The sequence below is a fragment of the Rattus norvegicus genome, chromosome 2 (genome assembly GCF_036323735.1).
Source record: "Rattus norvegicus strain BN/NHsdMcwi chromosome 2, GRCr8, whole genome shotgun sequence".
In the NCBI taxonomy this organism is placed as follows: Eukaryota; Metazoa; Chordata; class Mammalia; order Rodentia; family Muridae; genus Rattus; species Rattus norvegicus.
Genome location: NC_086020.1, coordinates 221,280,230 through 221,297,787, shown reverse-complemented (window position 1 = coordinate 221,297,787; position 17,558 = coordinate 221,280,230). Strand labels below are relative to the sequence as shown.

Genomic DNA, 17,558 nt, shown 5'->3' with positions numbered 1-17,558 from the left:
TTCTAGGTAAGAAGTCTAGTTGGGCTAAAATCAGATCTTCCTGCAGGACACATTTGTTCAATGCTCTAGAGAGTTTCGTTGCCCTTTCCAACTCCTAGAGGCTGCCCACATTTCTTGGCTCATGGCCCATTTTCTCTGTATTTAGAACCAACCATAGAGTATTTCCCTGAAGATTTTTAGCCAGGCCTCTAATTCTCTGCATAGTTAAGATAATAGAACTATTTTAATAGATGTCATCTGATTAATACCTTAATGCCATCTACAGTCTTAATTCTCCTCTGCCATGTAGCCTCACAGGTTAGGATGTGGGCATATGTCTCGTTGAACATAGTAAAGAAAAAAGAATATTTCTTTTTTCAATTATATTTAGTGTGGGTGGGGTGGGTATGGAGGTCAGTTGACATCTTTGGGGCATCATTTCTCTCTTACCACATGGGTCCCAGGGATCAAACTCAGGTCACAAGGCTTGGTAGCAAGTACCTTAACAATCTGAGCCACATCGGTAGTCCCAGCTCGCTATCTAATTTAATGACCATCTTCTCCAGAAACCTAGCACCACAGGCGGCCCTTCTGCTCAGGTCTTACTGCCTGCTGTCTAGAGTGCAGGGTGTGGAGGTTTGTCACCAGCCCCAGAGAGGAGAGAAGTCAAAGCTTAGAATCTTGTTTCTACTGCATGTGTGCTCATGCTCTGTGTCTCTTTCTGAGGCAAGACCTTCACTCTGCAGTCCTGACTGGGTGGGAACTCCACTGTGTAGACCAGGCTGGCCTCAAACCCACAGAGCTCAACCTGCCTCTGGGGTTAAAGCCATATTGCTGATAGTGTCTCTTTGTTGGGGTCATAGAATGTGACACTGAATAATAAGTAATGAAAAGAGCCTTCCTACCCCACCCCAACCCCACCTGCTTGGGTAGCCACTCCTCCCTCCCTCCCTTGCCTCTTTAGTGGACTTGAGAGTCTGACTTCCAGCAGGTAATTCACCATCAGCTGTCAGCATGTGCCCCGCTTTCCTGCTTTCCTTCGGGGTGGTGTTGAGTAGTTGTACAGAGACAATGATTATTTCCCAGTATTGTGCTGAGAATGTGGTGGGGATGAACCACATCAGCCATTAAACAGACGGGTAGGTATTTAAGTAGATTTTGATCTGGGCTGTCTTCATTGTTCACTTCTGAAAACTGTAGTGGCAGGAAGTGGGCCATCTTATGTATTTTCACATTTTATTTTCAAGGTAATGAAAGACTTTTCAGATTTTTTGTTTTAGTAAGTTGTTTCAGGTGAATTGTAATTAGGTAAATAACCTATAGGAGAGTAAGCTGTTAGTAATGTGTAGTTCTCCACTTAGACTTTGAATTATGGAAGTGGATATTGGTCTCCTTTGCACCTGATAATAAGTTATCTTTATGTTGGCTATAGAATATGTATTTCATGCCCCCAATTTCTCTTACCTTATTTAGTAATTAGAAATAAACAGAAAGTGTAACTTTTACTCAGCTCTTAGCAGGATCATTATGACAGGGATGCTTCTTTACTACAGCGACTCATAACTTCCTGTTGCTGATACTATTTCATTCGGGTACAAATTCCTATTACCTTACACATGGCAGGAAACTAGGTACTAGAAAAATCAGGGCTAGAGATGTGGCTCAGTGGTAGAACATGTATTAATTAGCATGTGCAAAGCCCTGGGGGTTGATGGGGTTGTGAGGGGAATGGAAACAGGCTGGAAAGATGGTTCAATGGTTACAGCATTTGGTTTTACAGAAGACCAGGTTCAATTCCCAGTGCCCATATGATATCCCACAGCCATCCATACCTTCAGTTCCAGTTCTTCTGACCTCAGAGGACACCAGGCACACACATGATGATGTATATACATGCAGACTCATACACATAAAAGAAATAGATATTTTAAAATTAAAATGCTTCTAGACTACTTCACATTCTGGTAAAGCACAAAATGTTAGTGTGGGGAGTATGAGGCAGTCTATGGAACTATTGGTGGGAAGTATGATTGGTAGTTCTTGGAGAGAGCTGTAACACTGCTCCTCTTTGCTTGTTTTTCTGAGATAGCCTCTTGTTATGTAGTCTAGGCTGGCCTTGAACTCTATCCTCCTGTCTCAGGCCCTTAGTGCCAGGACTATAGGCAAGCTCCCATTGCTCAGTGCAGTGGCCAATTTTTAAAGCACAAAACCCCACTTTCATTTGTAGGAAAGCCATCTCTTAATTGTTCATAGAAAGAAGTTCATCCTCTGAAATGATGCTTGTTGATGAGGACTTAGTAAACATCACCTGCAATGAAACATTTATGTATGTGAGAACACTGTTGCTGTCCTCAGACACACCAGAAGAGGCATCAGATGTCATTACAGATGGCTGGGAGCCACCATGAGGTTGTTGGGAATTGAACTCAGGACCTCTGGAAGAGCAGTCAGTGCTCTTAACCACGGAGCCATCTCTCCAGCCTTACTCTCTATTTTTTTTAAATGGGGATTTACACATGATAACAGAATAGTGTGTAGGGTACATTGAAATAAAACATAGTTGTACAGCCATGCTAGTGTTTATTCATCCAAATACACAGAAAAACCACTGCTTCCAGATGTGCCCAGGTAGTAGAATATACATTATCAGAGTAAGAAGGACGTTCACTCTACACGTTACATTCTTTATATAGATTGCTAACACTGCTCCACCACAGTGCTGGGGACTGAAGCCAGGCTCTGTGCAGCCTCGGCCTGTGCCCCACCACCTGAGCAGACCCTGGACTCCAGCTTGCACAGTTAGGGCAAAGAAGAAGCTAATACCAGAAGGTGTGGGTTCCTCCTGATGTTCTTCAACTTAAAAAAAAAAAAAGTATTCCTTGACCCTTTCATAAATGCATGTATATATGTTCATAGCCATCCCACTGTCCTTTCTCTCCTCCTGTATCCCATGTCCCTTCATAGCCACTGTCATCATTCAGTGATTCCTGTGAATGCTACCTGGGTGTGCATGGCTGCTTTCCTGCATCCATGTCTGTGCAGCACTTTCATGCCTGGTGCTCACTAGGGCCACAAGGGGGGGTCTTTAGTTTAGTGGGGTACCCTGTGGGTGCTGGGAATTGAGCCTGGGTCCTCATGAAGAACAGCTGGACCTCGGGCCTTCTGAAGACAGCAGCGCTCCTAACCTCTGAGCCATCTCTCCAGCCCGCTCTTGTAATTCTGCCCTTACTCTTCCAAGATGTTCTCTGAACGTGGGAAGGGTTGGGTAAGGTAGATATGCTGTTTAGGGTTGATTATTCAACAGTCACTCATTCTTAGTACTTTGACTAGATACGAGTCTGTGTTAATGCTGCCATGGCTAGAAGAAATATCTTAGAGCAAGGTTGAGAGTCGCTGTGGTCTGAGTAGAAACAGCCATATGTAGACACTGACAACATGGCCATCTAGCAAAACAAGAGTGGTGGCCCAGGTGTGGTAGCAGATCCTAGTCCCAGAGGCGAGTCAGCGCATCCCAAACTAGACCTACCCGTCTCCATCCGTTCCCTACCAGGCCAGCTAAGACTGCGTAGTGAGACCCTGCCTTGAAACAAACAAGCTTGGTTAATGGTACCCATAATCTCAGAGGCAGGTGGAGCTGAGTTCTAGGTCAGCCTGGTCTAATTAGACCAGCCATGGCTACATAGTGGGCATTGTCTCAAAAAAAGGAAACAAAACAAAACAAAAACCACACTCATAAAATGGGTTTTCTCCTAAGGCCAATAATCTGCCCAACGTTGGGCTCCTGACCAGGGTTACAGTTCCCTCAGACAGAGCACGATCAAATCAAACCAGAAAGTGTTTGGTTATCTCCCAAAGCCTCATGCCAGTGTTTTCCATGGATACATCTTGCCTAGAAGGCCTGCACTGTAGCATGCAGTCTCTCGAACTGGGTAAGACCACTGATGTCTTTTCCTCCAGCAGTCAGAGTAGTGCCTTCTGGCTGTGTGAAAGCTAGCCAGCTGAACGTTTGCTGGTTAATTCCAGTTTGACGTTTCTATGTCCTGCAACCAAAGTGTGGTGAGTCTTCATTAGTGCCTTACCACTGAGTAGTAGTAGACAACCAGGGGCATTGAGAATAGCCTGTGTTGTTTTGGGGGACTCCTTGATGAGTAACATGTAGGGAAATATCTCATGCCTGGCACCAAAGTTTTGTTTAATAAATCATGTTTTCTGGAAGCAGCAGTGTCCAATTAAATTCCTTCTTGCATTTTAAAAATTGCCTTACAAAGTAGTGGGTTTCTATATGACTTTTTCATACATCTTTAGTTCTGGCTGACCCATCTTCTGACAATCGTCCTTCCTCCTATCCTCCTTGCTCCTCCCCCCTTTCTTTTAAGTCAGAGTCTTGTAATGTATCCTTGGTTGGCCTGGAATTCAAAGCATCAGTCCATGGCCTTCAGTATGGGGTTATAGGCATCCTGTCCCCTGGGGCTAGAGTTACAGACAGCTGTGAACTGCCATGTGGGTGCTGGGAATCAGACCCAGGTTCTCTGGGAAGAGTAGCCAGTGCTCTTAACTACTAAGCCATATTTTTAACCTGTGTCACAGTTGGTTAAGAACTGACTTGGGAGCCAGTCAGCTGTAGGGTTTCATAGCTTATAGTCAAGCTGTCAGCTGGGCTGTCACTATCTCAAGACTCCATTGAATTTGAAGGTTGCTAGAATTCACGTGTTCACTGGCAGGGGTTTCTCTTTGGTTGTCCGTTCCTTACCACGTGGCTTCCTTCCTTGTCTGTGTTGCAAGGTCATTGAAGACGGGGTTATCAGAAAGAGGGAGCACTAGAGTTAAGACCGGGCTAATGTGGGGAGTGGTATGTCAGCGCCTTTGCTATTGCTCATGGAGAGGAGTCCTGACCCAAGGTGAGGGAGGACTACTCAAGGCTTTGAGAAGCAGGAGGCGGGGCCTCATAGGGGGTCATTTTGGAGTCTAGCTACATGATAGGTCTATGACAATGTGTATCTTTGACAATATGGTGAGGCTACAGAGAAAAAGATTAATTGGGCCAACATTTAGATGGGAGCTACTTATGCATCATCTCTTTGTGCAACACTGTGATTTTTTTTTTTTCTTCAGGTCCAGCACAGAGTCAAATGCAAGTTCCATCTGGGTATGGGCTGCCTCATCAAAACTATATGGCCCCCTCAGGACACTACTCTCAAGGACCTGGGAAAATGACCTCCTTGCCGTTGGATAACCAGTGTGAGAATTACTACTCTCGTCCATATACAGCACCAACACAGAATGTGGGGACTCCCAGCTCAGCAAACCAACCAGGAGCACAGCTCATGTATGGCAGAGGTCCTTCTGCCCCTCACATGGGGGCATCCATGCCAGGACCTTTCCAAGGAGCTCCAGCATCGGCGTCCCATTCGTACCCGAGTGCCTCCCAGCCCTATTCCTCTCTTGGGAACCGCTACAGTAGTCCTGCCACATACTCCGCCACCGCTTCTGTTGCTTCTCAGGGATACCCCTCCACTTGTAGTCATTATCCCATCTCCACTGTGTCTAATGTCGTGTATCCTAACGTTTCATACCCCTCGCTGCCTGCCAGTGAGCCGTATGGGCAGATGTTTACCTCACAGAGTGCTCCTCCGCCTGCCAGGCCACTTAAAGAGTCATACTCTGGCCCAAGCACAGCTGTTGCCTACCCATCGAGACCTCCGCCTCCACCTTCCCAGCACCAGCAGCAGCAGCAGCAGCAGCAGCAGCAGCAGCAGCAGAGTCATTCAGGATACAGTTCTCTACCATGGTCAGGTCCAGGCCTTCCACCAGCCCAAGACAGTCTCATCCGAAACCAAATGGGATCCTTGGCTATACCGAACAGCCACCCAGCAATTAACGGTAAGTTAATTGAAGTTCACCAGAACACGACTGACAGTCCGAACTTTAAAGTCTTGTTAACGTGGTATTTCCTGAGAGGAACACTGGAGATTTGCTCGCTATTGCACTGTATCTGCTTAGGTCTCTGCGGTGTTTTACTGAGTCTCCCCAAACCCTGCTGTGTGCCCTCACTCAGCTCCTCGATGGCCTGGTTGAAGAGCCTGCTTCCGTGCCTTGACTGTGGTCTCCGACAGTGTTTATTGATGTCTTTATGTCTCTGCAGCATTTGTCCCTAACGTGGCTTGGACACAGTGAAGAGTGTCTTTTGATAATGTGTCTTGCTGGCCATTACTAGCCCCGCTATTATAGAAAAGATGGTCAGAATCATTATCCCACCTTTCTTAAACTATGCTTCCTACAGATAGAGTTTGCTTTCTTATCCTTAAATGGATGCATAAGATGAAGGATGAAGAAGGGAAGGAAGGCCACGTGACTCCTCAGTAGTTAAAGTAGTTAAAAACATTTGTATGTTTACTTACATAAGGTATACATAGTACATATGATAAATATGAGAGAGAGTGCGTGCGTGTGTGCGTGGGTGCGTGCGTGCGTGCGTGCGTGCGTGCGTGCGTGCGTGCGTGTGTCCGTGTGTGCGTCCACCAAGCCAGGAGATGTCACTGTGTATCTCTGACTGGCCTCTATATATTCTAGGCTGGTCCAAACTCAGAGATCCATCCATCTGCCTCTGTCTTCAGAGCACTGTGATCAAAGGCGTGCACCACATGCCCCACCCAAGATGTATATTTTAAGTGTTCTGTTTCCATAGAATATTCTTCCCTTAGTCTGAAGTTGTGAACTTGAATCGAATGGTGTGCTCTTGAGGTGAATGAAAATGTCTGTGCAGGGGTTGGGGATTTAGCTCAGTGGTAGAGCGCTTGCCTAGGAAGCGCAAGGCCCTGGGTTCGGTCCCCAGCTCCGAAAAAAAGAACCAAAAAAAAAAAAAGAAAATGTCGTTGCAGCACTGGGCAGTGGCGGTGCACACCTTTAGTCCTAGCTCTGGGGAGGCAGAGGCAGGCAGACCTCTTGCGTGTGAGGCCAGCCTGGTCTGTAGAGCAAGTTCAGGACAGCCAGGGCACACAGAGAAGCCCTGGCTTCACAGGAACAAAAAACAAAGGAAAAGAAAATGTCCGCCCAGAATGGTTGCTGAAGCTGTGGTAGCGCTCTGGGCATTGCGTTCAGAGTGTAACTGTCCCTGCAATCAGTGTCAAGGGCCGTACAGAGAGCTAGGCATCCTTGCCTGGACAGTGGAGTATTTCACATTTTAATTAGAATTTTATATTAGCACTCAACTGTACACTTGAATTAAGCAAATACTGTGATAGATAATTGTTAATTTACTTGGAGGAAAGACCTTCAGTGGCCCCTCTTGGTCTTTGTAGAGACACATGCTGGGGCACTGCATACACTGGCGGCCTAGGATTTTAGGTGATTTTAGTAAGGAGTCCAGTGTGTTTGCCATGCTGTGGTTGGTTAACTTAGACTAAACTTTTCATTAGTTTACCCCATTTAAAAACTCTCTGAAGGTGAAACTCTAGTCTTGTCAAATGCTCTAGTAGAAATTATGATCAACAGATGAGAACAGAAGCCTTTTCCTTTGTTTAAATTTACCAAGGTACCAGTCTAGGGAGGCAGCTCAGCCAGCGAAGTGTTTGAGGTCCCAGTTTGATTCCCAGAACCCAGGTTAAAATATAAAACAAAACCCTGAAGTCCCAGCTTGATGACACACTTACCATTCCCGGGGTGATGGAGATGGGTAGATCACTGAGGTTTGTTTGGCAAACTCTTTTTCCTTTGTTAACTTTTTATTGATTCTTTATGAGTACACATCATATACCCCAGTCCCACTCATCTCCCTGTCCCTTCATATCCTCCCTCCACCCTTACATCCAGCCTCCCTGACAACAAAAAAAAATAAAAAACAGAAAAACTCAACAGAACAAAACAAAAACATTTCACCACGGAGGCTGTCCTGTCACAGTGTGTCCCACAGTGTATATACCTTATATCATACATGTGTCCCACGGTGTATGTACCTTATATCTACCTTATATATACTCATCGGCCTTTGCCCACCCGTCCAGACATGCAAATGTACGCTGCAGGGAGTCACTGCTCTGCTTCAAGGCCTGGCTGCTGCTACACTGTCAGTACTGGATCTACACTGGGACTCCTCCTGGATATCCTTGTTATGCCTGGTGTCATGGAGATCCTGAAGCTTCAAATCTGCAGGACTGGCTTCTTCATGCACTCCCAGCAGTTCATGGATGGGGTAGATGTTGAGTAGCTAGCTAAAGCTAAAGCCTTGGATCTGGGCCTGACAGGCAACTGAGTTGTCAGCCCACTAGGTGTTCTATCCCCATACCACTAGGGCAAGCTCCCCAGCTCAGCCTCAGCTAGCTCACCCGCTCTCCCAGTGCTGCAGCTGGCAGAGAGCAGGTCTAGCACACCAACTCCTTCACTATAAGGACCAGCTGTCCTTCGATGCCAGGGTGAGGCACAGGGCCAGCACTCCTGAGAGCTGCAAGGAGTAGTGAGGCCAGCTCTCCCATCTGTTGTTAGGTGTTGGGGAAGGCATCTCTCGCTCACACCCATCAGGGCCAGCTCTATTGACAGTGGGAGGCTGTCTGTAAAATCCCAAGTGGATAGCACCTGAGAAACACCTGAGGTTGTCATGTGTGCTCCTGTGTGTACACCTACACTCAGTACACACATACAAAGATGCACATAAGAAATAAAATAGCTTTGTCAGAATGAACTATTTTTTTTTATTTTGGTTCTTTTTTTTTTTTTTTTTTTTTTTTCCCGGGCCTTGCGCTTCCTAGGCAAGCACTCTACCACTGAGCTAAATCCCCAACCCCCAGAATGAACTATTTATCAAACATAATTTTGATTAAAATAAATGACTGTCTTTCTTCAATCCTGAAATGGATAACATACAGTAAAGTAGTAGATGTATAATGACAGTTTCCTACACTTGGTCTTAGCCAAAAGGCCGAGAAGCAAAAATGACTTTCCTATGTAGGGTGGTTAAGAGATTGCTACACATGTAACAGTAAGGCAGTAGTCTCCGATAGGATTCTGTCTGCTGACATCTCGATACCCAATCGGTTGGTGGCACCGGAGCTTCTGTGGACGTCAGATCCATTGCATTTTGTTAGTACACTTGTTTTAATGGGCTCACGTTTGTTGCTGTGGGTGAAATGATTTCTTGTCTTCAGTTGCAGATTCTCTGTCTTGTCCTATTACAGAAAATGTCCAACCACCTAAGCCCAGCTCCGTAGTAGCCACAGTTTTGCCAGGACCCTCATCAACAAGAATGCCACCTGCCCCAAGTCACCCAGTTGGGCCTGTGCCGTCTGCTCCACCCCCCCCAGAGCAGATGCAGACAAAAGGTATGTGAGGAGCTGCTTGCTTTCTGCAGATGCACACTCATGTCTCAGGAGCCGATTTAAAAATGCCATTGTATAGCCATAACTAACTGAAAACATGAAACAAGTATTCATAATTCAAACTTAAATATGACAGCTTAGTCTTGCATGTTAATTTATAATTTTTACTATCAATTGGATATTATCTGGTATGTTAAATTTCCTTAAACCATTATAGACTTTTTTTTAGGCTAAATCAACCATCATCATCTTATTTGGTGAAACTTTGTGTTTTGTTTGAAGATTTCTGTGCTTGTCATTTGTTTATCATCCATGATGGGGGTGGGGAGGGGTGGGAATGAGAGGTGTCATGGAATTGTAGCCTCTACATGCATCATTGACAGACCGTGTGCTTAATTTAATATTCTTGAATAAGTAAGTGACAGATCTGACATAGACTGGTTTGATCCTGTCTCTCCACTATCATTTCTTTCAGAAGTTTTCTTGGTTACTTTCTATATGGCAAAAATTCCAAAATCTTGATGTTTCTGGTTAATCTGCGTTCATTTGATCAGACTTTGTATTTCCAACTCACGGGAACTATTTTAAGGACCTTACTTACTGTGTGTGACAACCTCTAGCCTTGACTGTGAAAACTCTTCTATTATGTTCTAAATCTCAGGAAAGGCACTGCAAATCCTTAGACTGCTTTCACTGCCTCTGTCTGTTGAGTGTTTATGTGGCCAACAGAGCCCTTTCTGTCAACTGGTCAGATTATGTTGTAAATTTTCTTACTTGATTTGAAAGGAGTCATGAACTTAAGTGGGCGTGCACATGCATGCATGCACACACGCACACACGCACACACGCACACACACACACTTGTATCTTTCTGTGTTTTCTCCTGGTGGTGTCTTCAGTTATTACTTTACATTGTACTCTTCCCCTAAGCAAGCATAGTATTGCCTCCTAGCACATTTTAAACAGAAGAAACTCCCATCCTTTATTTAATGCTTATTATGGTCATAGTAACTATATTTTTGTTTCATTAATTCCCTTATTAATCATGTGGCACAGATCTCTGTTTGACAGATTAAAGAACTAAGATTCATAGAGTTGAAGTACCTTGGCTGAGATTACAGGTTAATAAGTGGTAATGCAAAAGGTTTCTAATTCAAACCCTGTTATATATTCTTTCTATAAAATATAACTTTTATTGTTGGTGGCTGTTGACAGCCTTTTGTTTTACCTAAGATCAGCTGTTTGCATAAATAACCGAAAATGTAATGTTGGAGATGTGTCCATCTGTAACCCTTAACTCATTTGTTTTCTAAGTAGCAAATTGTTTTTGCCTGGGATATAGAAACTCATTGTTTATGTGAGTCAAGGAAACTGGTTGTACAAGTTGTAGTCTGCATAAAATTGAGCTCTTGGAAGCTGTGCAGAGTTCCATCTTTATATAGTGTGTTGGGGTCACGTGACCACTACTGCTATCTGGATCCTAAGTTCTGTGTCTGAAGACCTAATAAACTAGGGATTGAGAATTCCCAGGAAGCATCTTTACCGAGCATACACAGACATTGTCATTGTTCCCTAAGTGGTACAGCAGAACAAGTATTTACATAGGATAAACTTAGTAGGTATCATATGTAATCTAGAGAGAATTCAACATATATAGGGAACTTGAGTGTGCAGGGACTTTGAGATTTTCTTATAGAAGTTAGATGTGGCACTTGCAGATTTTATTTTTGTATTTGAGTGTGGTGTGCAGTATGCATTCATGTTTCCTTGAGTGTGGGTGTACATGTGTGCACGTGAGTGTGTAAACCTGATAGAAGTTAGTTTATTTAACATTGGGTGTCTCTCAGTAGCTCTCCACTTTGAGGTAGGGTTTCTAGCTGAACATGAAGCTTGACAATTCCTTGTAGTCTAGCTAACTAGCTCACCCCAGGTATCCCTGTCTGTCTCTCTGAATGCTGGCAATACAGGCAGCTGTTCCACCTGCCTGGCTTATACGTGGGCTCGAGGATGTAGACTCTGGGTCCCATGCTTGCACAAGTGCCTTTCAAACTCTGAGCCGTCTTCCCAGCCTCCACGTAGAATTTTATCTAGTAAATCTGGAAAATTACCTGGTAGTTGTAGAAAACATCCCCTTTTTTATTTTTATTTTTTTAAGAGTTAGTTTACAGAACCAGGTATGAAGGGTCATTCATTGAATCCCGTGCCCCAGAGGAAGAGAGTGTGAACTTCATAGATAATTGGAAGGAACCAGGGATTGGTGACAGAAAACTAAGCCAGCCTCAGCTGCACTTAAGGTTTGAAGCTAACCTGGATTACAGGAGACCCTCTGAAAAATACTTTGGGGGGAGGCACACGGACACAGACTGATAATTTCAAATTAATTATACACAGCATGTTTTCAAAGTACAGCAGTAACTAACATGTACAATATTTTGTTCATGTCAGGTACCACATGTCTAGGCATTAGACTTAATCCTTACACCAACATTTGAGGTGGTAACTATTATGTCTTACAGATTAGTTAAGTGGAAAATGGGTAAGTTAGTTGTCAGGAACAGACACAGTCCTGAGTGAATGTGCATTATTTAACATGAGCATGTCCATGCCAAGACCCTAATGCCATATAGGCTCATGGAAGTGGCAAAGCCTTCCCCAGGTCAGACTCAGGGAAGTGGCAAAGCCTTCCGCTGGGCTGAGCATTAATGTTCACACTGTGTGCAGACAGCATAGATAGTAGCGTTCTCCTTCCAATCACAGCTTGCTCTCCTAGATGTTCACAGCCTGAGACTGCTCCCATATAGGTACCTCCCACCAAGACTAGCTAACTCCTCCTTTTTGCTGCACCTAGAAAACATGCTGAGTTCCGGGTCGCAGAGTAAGTGCTCTCCACCAGAGAGAGCAAAGCCCACCCGGTCTCAGCTTTTCTGTATGTGTGTCTGTCATTTCTTCAGTGTCTGTAGTTTCTTCATTCCCGCGTCACCCCAGTCAGGTTTCCAGTACCTAGCCATGCTGGATGTGGCAAGTGGCGCCCTGTGAACAGAGACCCTGGACTATGGGGAACTTACATCGGTCGGATGAGGGAACGCCCCCCAGAGAAGTTCGCAAATAAAGGTAAAGAGAAAGATAAAAATGAAGGTAAAGGGGCGGGGTGCAATTGTGAGCGCTAGGTATAAAGTAATGGCAGGCAGGATCTAGAGATGAGCAGGCATATGTTAATACTCTGAAGGAGGTTGGGGGAGCTCTGAAGCAGAGTGAAAACATTCCCCCTCCAGTAATTCTTAGACTCGTTCAGAAGACATACCCTTGGTTTCCCAAAAAAAGGGCAAGGCATTTGTACTTGGGAAAAGACAGGGAAAAAGTTAAGGGATGACATGCTTAGCATCCAAGCATATTCCCATTTTCAGCTGTAGTTTTTGGAGTCTTACTGTATGTGATTCCATAGTTCCAAGGAGGGCAGGCTATATAGAGTTGGATCTGCAAAGGCAGTGAGGTCAGTTGAATTCACAGGGCAGGCTTGCTCTGATTTGCCTGATTCCCTGAACCCTAATACTAAGGAAAGTGATTATGGTATTGATGTTGAGGATGACTAATCCCAGGTGACTGCACTTTGGGTCTGGCCAGCAGTGAGCTTTAATGGACATAACCTCACTCCTTTACAGCAAACCTTGTTAGGCTGACAGATTTGAGAAAAACTCAGTTGCTTTCTTCTGTTGTAGTGAAACTGATCCACAGAATTCAAATGATGTGCTATCGTGAGACTGCCTTTTAAATCCTGAGAGGAGATCGAGCAAGCCTAGACAGCCTCAGGGCCTGTAGCTCTCTGTACCCAAGGAGTTATTCCATATCTTCAGTGGCGATGGTTGGCCCCCTTTTGATTGGTTAAACATGGAAAAATCTTGCCCCCACCCAGGGGACTAGCTGCTATTTAAGAGTGCCTCACAGAATTCTGTGAGGACCAAGCACAGCATAACCTGACTCATGGAATCACTATAGCTGTAGGCATGTTCCTAGGTACAGGACTCCCGAAGGACCAACAGCCATTACACTATCCTTTGTAAACTTGCCAACAAGTTAACACAGCTGCCTTAAGGCCACAGAAAATATTGCCCTACAAAGGTGAAAAACCCTTGTGGAGAACAGATAGGATAGGGCCAGATTATACCCAGATTTTGTGCCTGGTTCTTTCAAGCTGCAATGCCACCTTATAACTGACCCTGAGGCTGGAAAGGTACTTACATATCACTTGGTCCTTGAAAATGTTGACAAGACTTATAAGGAGGCATGTAGGTATTATCAAAAGTACTTAAGTGTACAAGGGATGATTAGATTTTATGTGGACATATGTCCTAGCTACCTTTAAGATGTCTCTCTCATCAGTCCTTAAGTAAGCTATGCCCTGAGGGGAAAGAGGTGCCTGTTTTACATATAGAAAAACATTTTGCATGTGATTGCTGCCACAAGGAGTTCACATTTTTAAAAAGAAGCATGCCCTATACCTACTATGTACCATGATCTGCACAGCTTCCTAGGTTTTTATCTGAGATGTCAGAGAGGAGTCTACGGGGCTAACACATGCTATTCACAAATGGATATTCATTAGCAACCTGCAGTGGGTCTGCCTGGGAAAATGGCTGATGCCCCTTCAAACAACAAGTGCCATCATCCTGAGGGCCGACCATGAATGACAGGAAAAGACAATAACCCTCAGCCACCAAAATGTACCATTGATCAGCTCTAAGGTAGCCTCAGGCAGTGGGTCACTGAACCTGAGTTCCACAACATGCCCCACCCTCTGAACGTGGGACATTTTTAAGCCAGCAGGTACAGTAGGACTTATTTTAGGCAGAAGCAGCCAGAGCCTACAGGGACGGCGGGTGCATCTGGGAGTGATAGATGGAGATTGTGCAGGGGGAGGTAAGGTTCTGATTCAGTTACTGCAACTTCTTTTGGCACTACACTTGAGTTTAAAATAGCTGAACCAATTCCCCAAGCTAAATGAAGAAAGATGCTCATGGCTTGGGGTCTTCATTACAGTTTGCTATAATTAGTTGTCAAGGTGCCGAAGGTCATCAAGGTGCTTTTAGGCCTCACATTCTACCCAGGATCTGAGCCAAACGGGAGTCCTTTTATATAGTCAAACCATACTATCATTAGATACAGCACCATCAACTTAATCCTTTATGAGGTTTAGGTAAAATACAAGGTGCAATTACTCCTGTAAACCCTCACAGTGATTATTAAGGGCTGGGAATGGGGATTGTGATAATATGACTGCTACTTTCACCAGCAGCCCTGGTCAATGCTTCAATGCATGCCCAGTGGAAATTTGCCTCCCAGATCACTTGGCCATCAGAGAAACCCGTGGGTAGATCAGTGGCCACTCATAGCAGAAAACTGCCTCTACTACTTTGGTGCAGAAACAGACACAGGACAGATACATAGACAAGTCTATTAATCCCCAGAACACCCCTATCTATCTAAAAAAAGAAGTTGGGTAAATATAGGCTATTATAGGATTTAAGAACATAAGCAAAGTCATGCAGACGGTGGACCCCAGCACCTCTTGTATAACATTTTCACTTAATTATACTTAACTTAAAGGGTTGCTGTCCACCATTTGGCTATATTCTGGCTATCTCAAAAAGTTTGCTTTTATCCCTCTGTCACCTAATCTTGGTCTGTCTGCATAGCACTTGCCCAGGGTATGAAAACAGCCCTACTGTGTGTTAGGAATCTGTTGTTGAGTCTGGCAAGCTCATACCTGACAAAGAGGCCAAGGTTTACATCACCTACTCAATGGACGATCTTCTAGTCAGTCGTCCTGATTCTACCAAACTGCCTATGAACTGTGTTGACCTCAGAAACAGCCTGTAGACCTTGGTGTCTTCAAATTGCTCCAGAAAAGATTCAGAAGGTGTCTCCACTCTGATACCTACATAGAATTATAGGGAAGCATACTGTACACCCTCAAAACCTAGAAATTCACAAGGTTTTTTCCAAAACTCTTAATGATTTTGGGAGATGTAAAGTGGCTCAGACCTGGCTTAGGCACTTAAGCTTACTACCAAGAACTTAGAAGGGGACACCGATCACTCTTCTCCATGCCAGGGACTGTTGAGGCTAGTATGGGAGTGGCTGTGTCCAAGCCTGTCATTAGCAATCCTAAAATCACCCATCATCATCCCTACTGGGGCACTCTGGCAATTTCAGAGCATTTTGAAATAGCTGCATTTAGGGCATTCCTCATCCAGGGTTTTGAACTTTTGCTATGATTTGGTGTTAAAGTTTATCTCAGAGGGACTCAAACATAGTATAGGTAAAGAGCTGGAAGTAAGTTATGTCTCATTCAGGAGATTCACAGCATTGGCTCTAGCAGCAATCCAGTGTCTAGCAACATTCTTTGGCTAATTATCCTGGCCAGCTTGATTCTAGTCTTCCACCATCCAAGGCAGTGTGCTGTACCTGACTCATGGGGTTATTTTTCCTGTGGTCATAGAGTCTTAACCCCTTGCTGTAGCTAAACCCGTTTACAGACACTTGTGGTAATGTTACAGCCCCTCCCAGTCCACCACTCTTCCTTGGGTTCTGAGGTACTATGCAGTGTGTTCAGTGAGTTGAACTCTTTGCAGTTGCATAGTTTTAGATTATTTTGCCTTCCCCTTTGTCAGTATTTACAACCTATACTTCATAGAGTAGGAGTAAAGCAAGCCTTAGAAGTGGTGACATTGGTCAGGCAGCAGATCAGAAGGCATCATACCATCTTTCCCATCCGCTCCTGGAACTTGCCCCCAAGTCAGCATCCTTGCTGTGCTGACTATATTTGGCTACCTCTAGCTTTTCCCAGACCATTGGCTGATGGTAATGCATGGCTAACATCTTGGTCTCAGGGTCCTTGCTCTGCTCCCTCCCCTCTTGCTGTGCAGTCTGCCTTGATCCATTATAGTCATGCTTTGTGTCATCAAAGCTCCCCTTTACAAAAGACACTCGCCATTTTCTGAGAACAGGCTAGGCTAAAACAATACGGACAGCCTGTCACACATGATGACATCGACCCTGGAATGTTATATCCTAGTGCTATCTGGCAGATGGATGTTCTTTCTTCCTGTCATCTCATTTGTACAGTTTGTGCATGTTTCTGTTGATAGCTGTTCTCATTGTTTATCCCCTGCTCACACAGGGGCCTGCCAGCATGCTGTTGTTGCTCATGGCCTGGCTGGATTTGCTGGGATGGGCCATCCACAGCACCTCACGGTGGGCAGTGCTCCTGCTTATAGCTTTTCTGCATTAACAAGCTTTTGTGTTCAACACAAAAATAGCTCACAACATGGACATTCCTCAGGGACAGGGTAACATAGAAAGACCCCACAGATGACTCAAGCAACAATTAGAGAAGCAAAAGGGTTCTCTAAACAGGGCTTTATTTACACTAAATTTTAATTGTGCAAAAGATGGCATTAACAGAATGGCACAGGTCACCTGAGGACAGGGAAATGAAACCTGAGGTGCTGTAGAAACACATCATGACAAGAAAGTGGTTTGGCCTGTTCCCCGTGCTAATGTGGGGAAGAGGGTATTCTTGTGTCTTCCCTGAAGGTGTGGAACAGCCAATTTGGGTACCTTCAAGGCACCTAAAGAGCTTTGGATGCAGTGAAGTTCCTGGTTGCAGGTGTGAAGAGGCTGAGGCTGGAGCCCACAGAGAAACCGAAAGTGTGGCCCTTGAAGCCAGTCGAGCGGTCTCCAAGGAGGAGGCCTCCTGCACAGACCTCAAGGAGGGCGACACCACCAACGTGGGGTCAAATAAAAAGGCTGATGCAAATGTCGGAGGAGGGAGCACGAGGCCTGGGGTTGGGAAATAACCCTGCAGCTATATTTCTGATGTGTCTGGTAATCATATCCATTCAGGTAAGTCCAGTCAGGGAAAAAGCCTACTGGACCTACGGCCCCAGGCCATCGCTTTTTCATTTAGTGGCTTGTCACATCCTTCCATCCCTGTTTATACTAATGTCGTCCTCTGTTCGGGAGAGTACTTCTGTAACTACCTGGAGTCCGGTGCGCTCTCTTCAGCTCTCGGTGGTGAGCTACAGTCCTTAGATGTAGACAGAATTTAATGTCACACAGATGACTACTGACGTGTGAGAGTGACCCCTCATAGCAGGAAGAGGTATGATTGGGGAGTGAGCTGAGGCCCACTCCTGGCTGTTTGGACCCACAGTGATAGTGTGTATTTGGCCCAGTTATGTCAGCTCCAGAGGAATGGAGGAGGCTCATGTA

The 17,558-nt window shown here is 44.9% G+C and overlaps 1 protein-coding gene across 11 annotated transcripts in view; it reads left to right on the top strand.

The window, feature by feature from the left end:
• Sec24b (SEC24 homolog B, COPII coat complex component) overlaps positions 1 to 17,558 on the top strand; it is a 70,090-nt gene that overhangs the window by 9,199 nt on the left and 43,333 nt on the right. For 4 of the 11 annotated variants that reach the window (XM_008761458.3, XM_017590788.2, XM_006233276.4 and 1 more), the window contains exons 2-3: positions 5,092 to 5,859; positions 9,117 to 9,290. In XM_008761458.3, the coding sequence (XP_008759680.1) occupies positions 5,092 to 5,859; positions 9,117 to 9,290 (942 nt within the window). Of the gene's footprint in view, positions 1 to 5,091; positions 5,860 to 9,116; positions 9,291 to 12,272; positions 12,399 to 17,558 lie in introns of all 11 variants that reach the window. The other 7 variants (XM_063281665.1, XM_063281664.1, NM_001106474.1 and 4 more) reach the window with 4 other exon arrangements.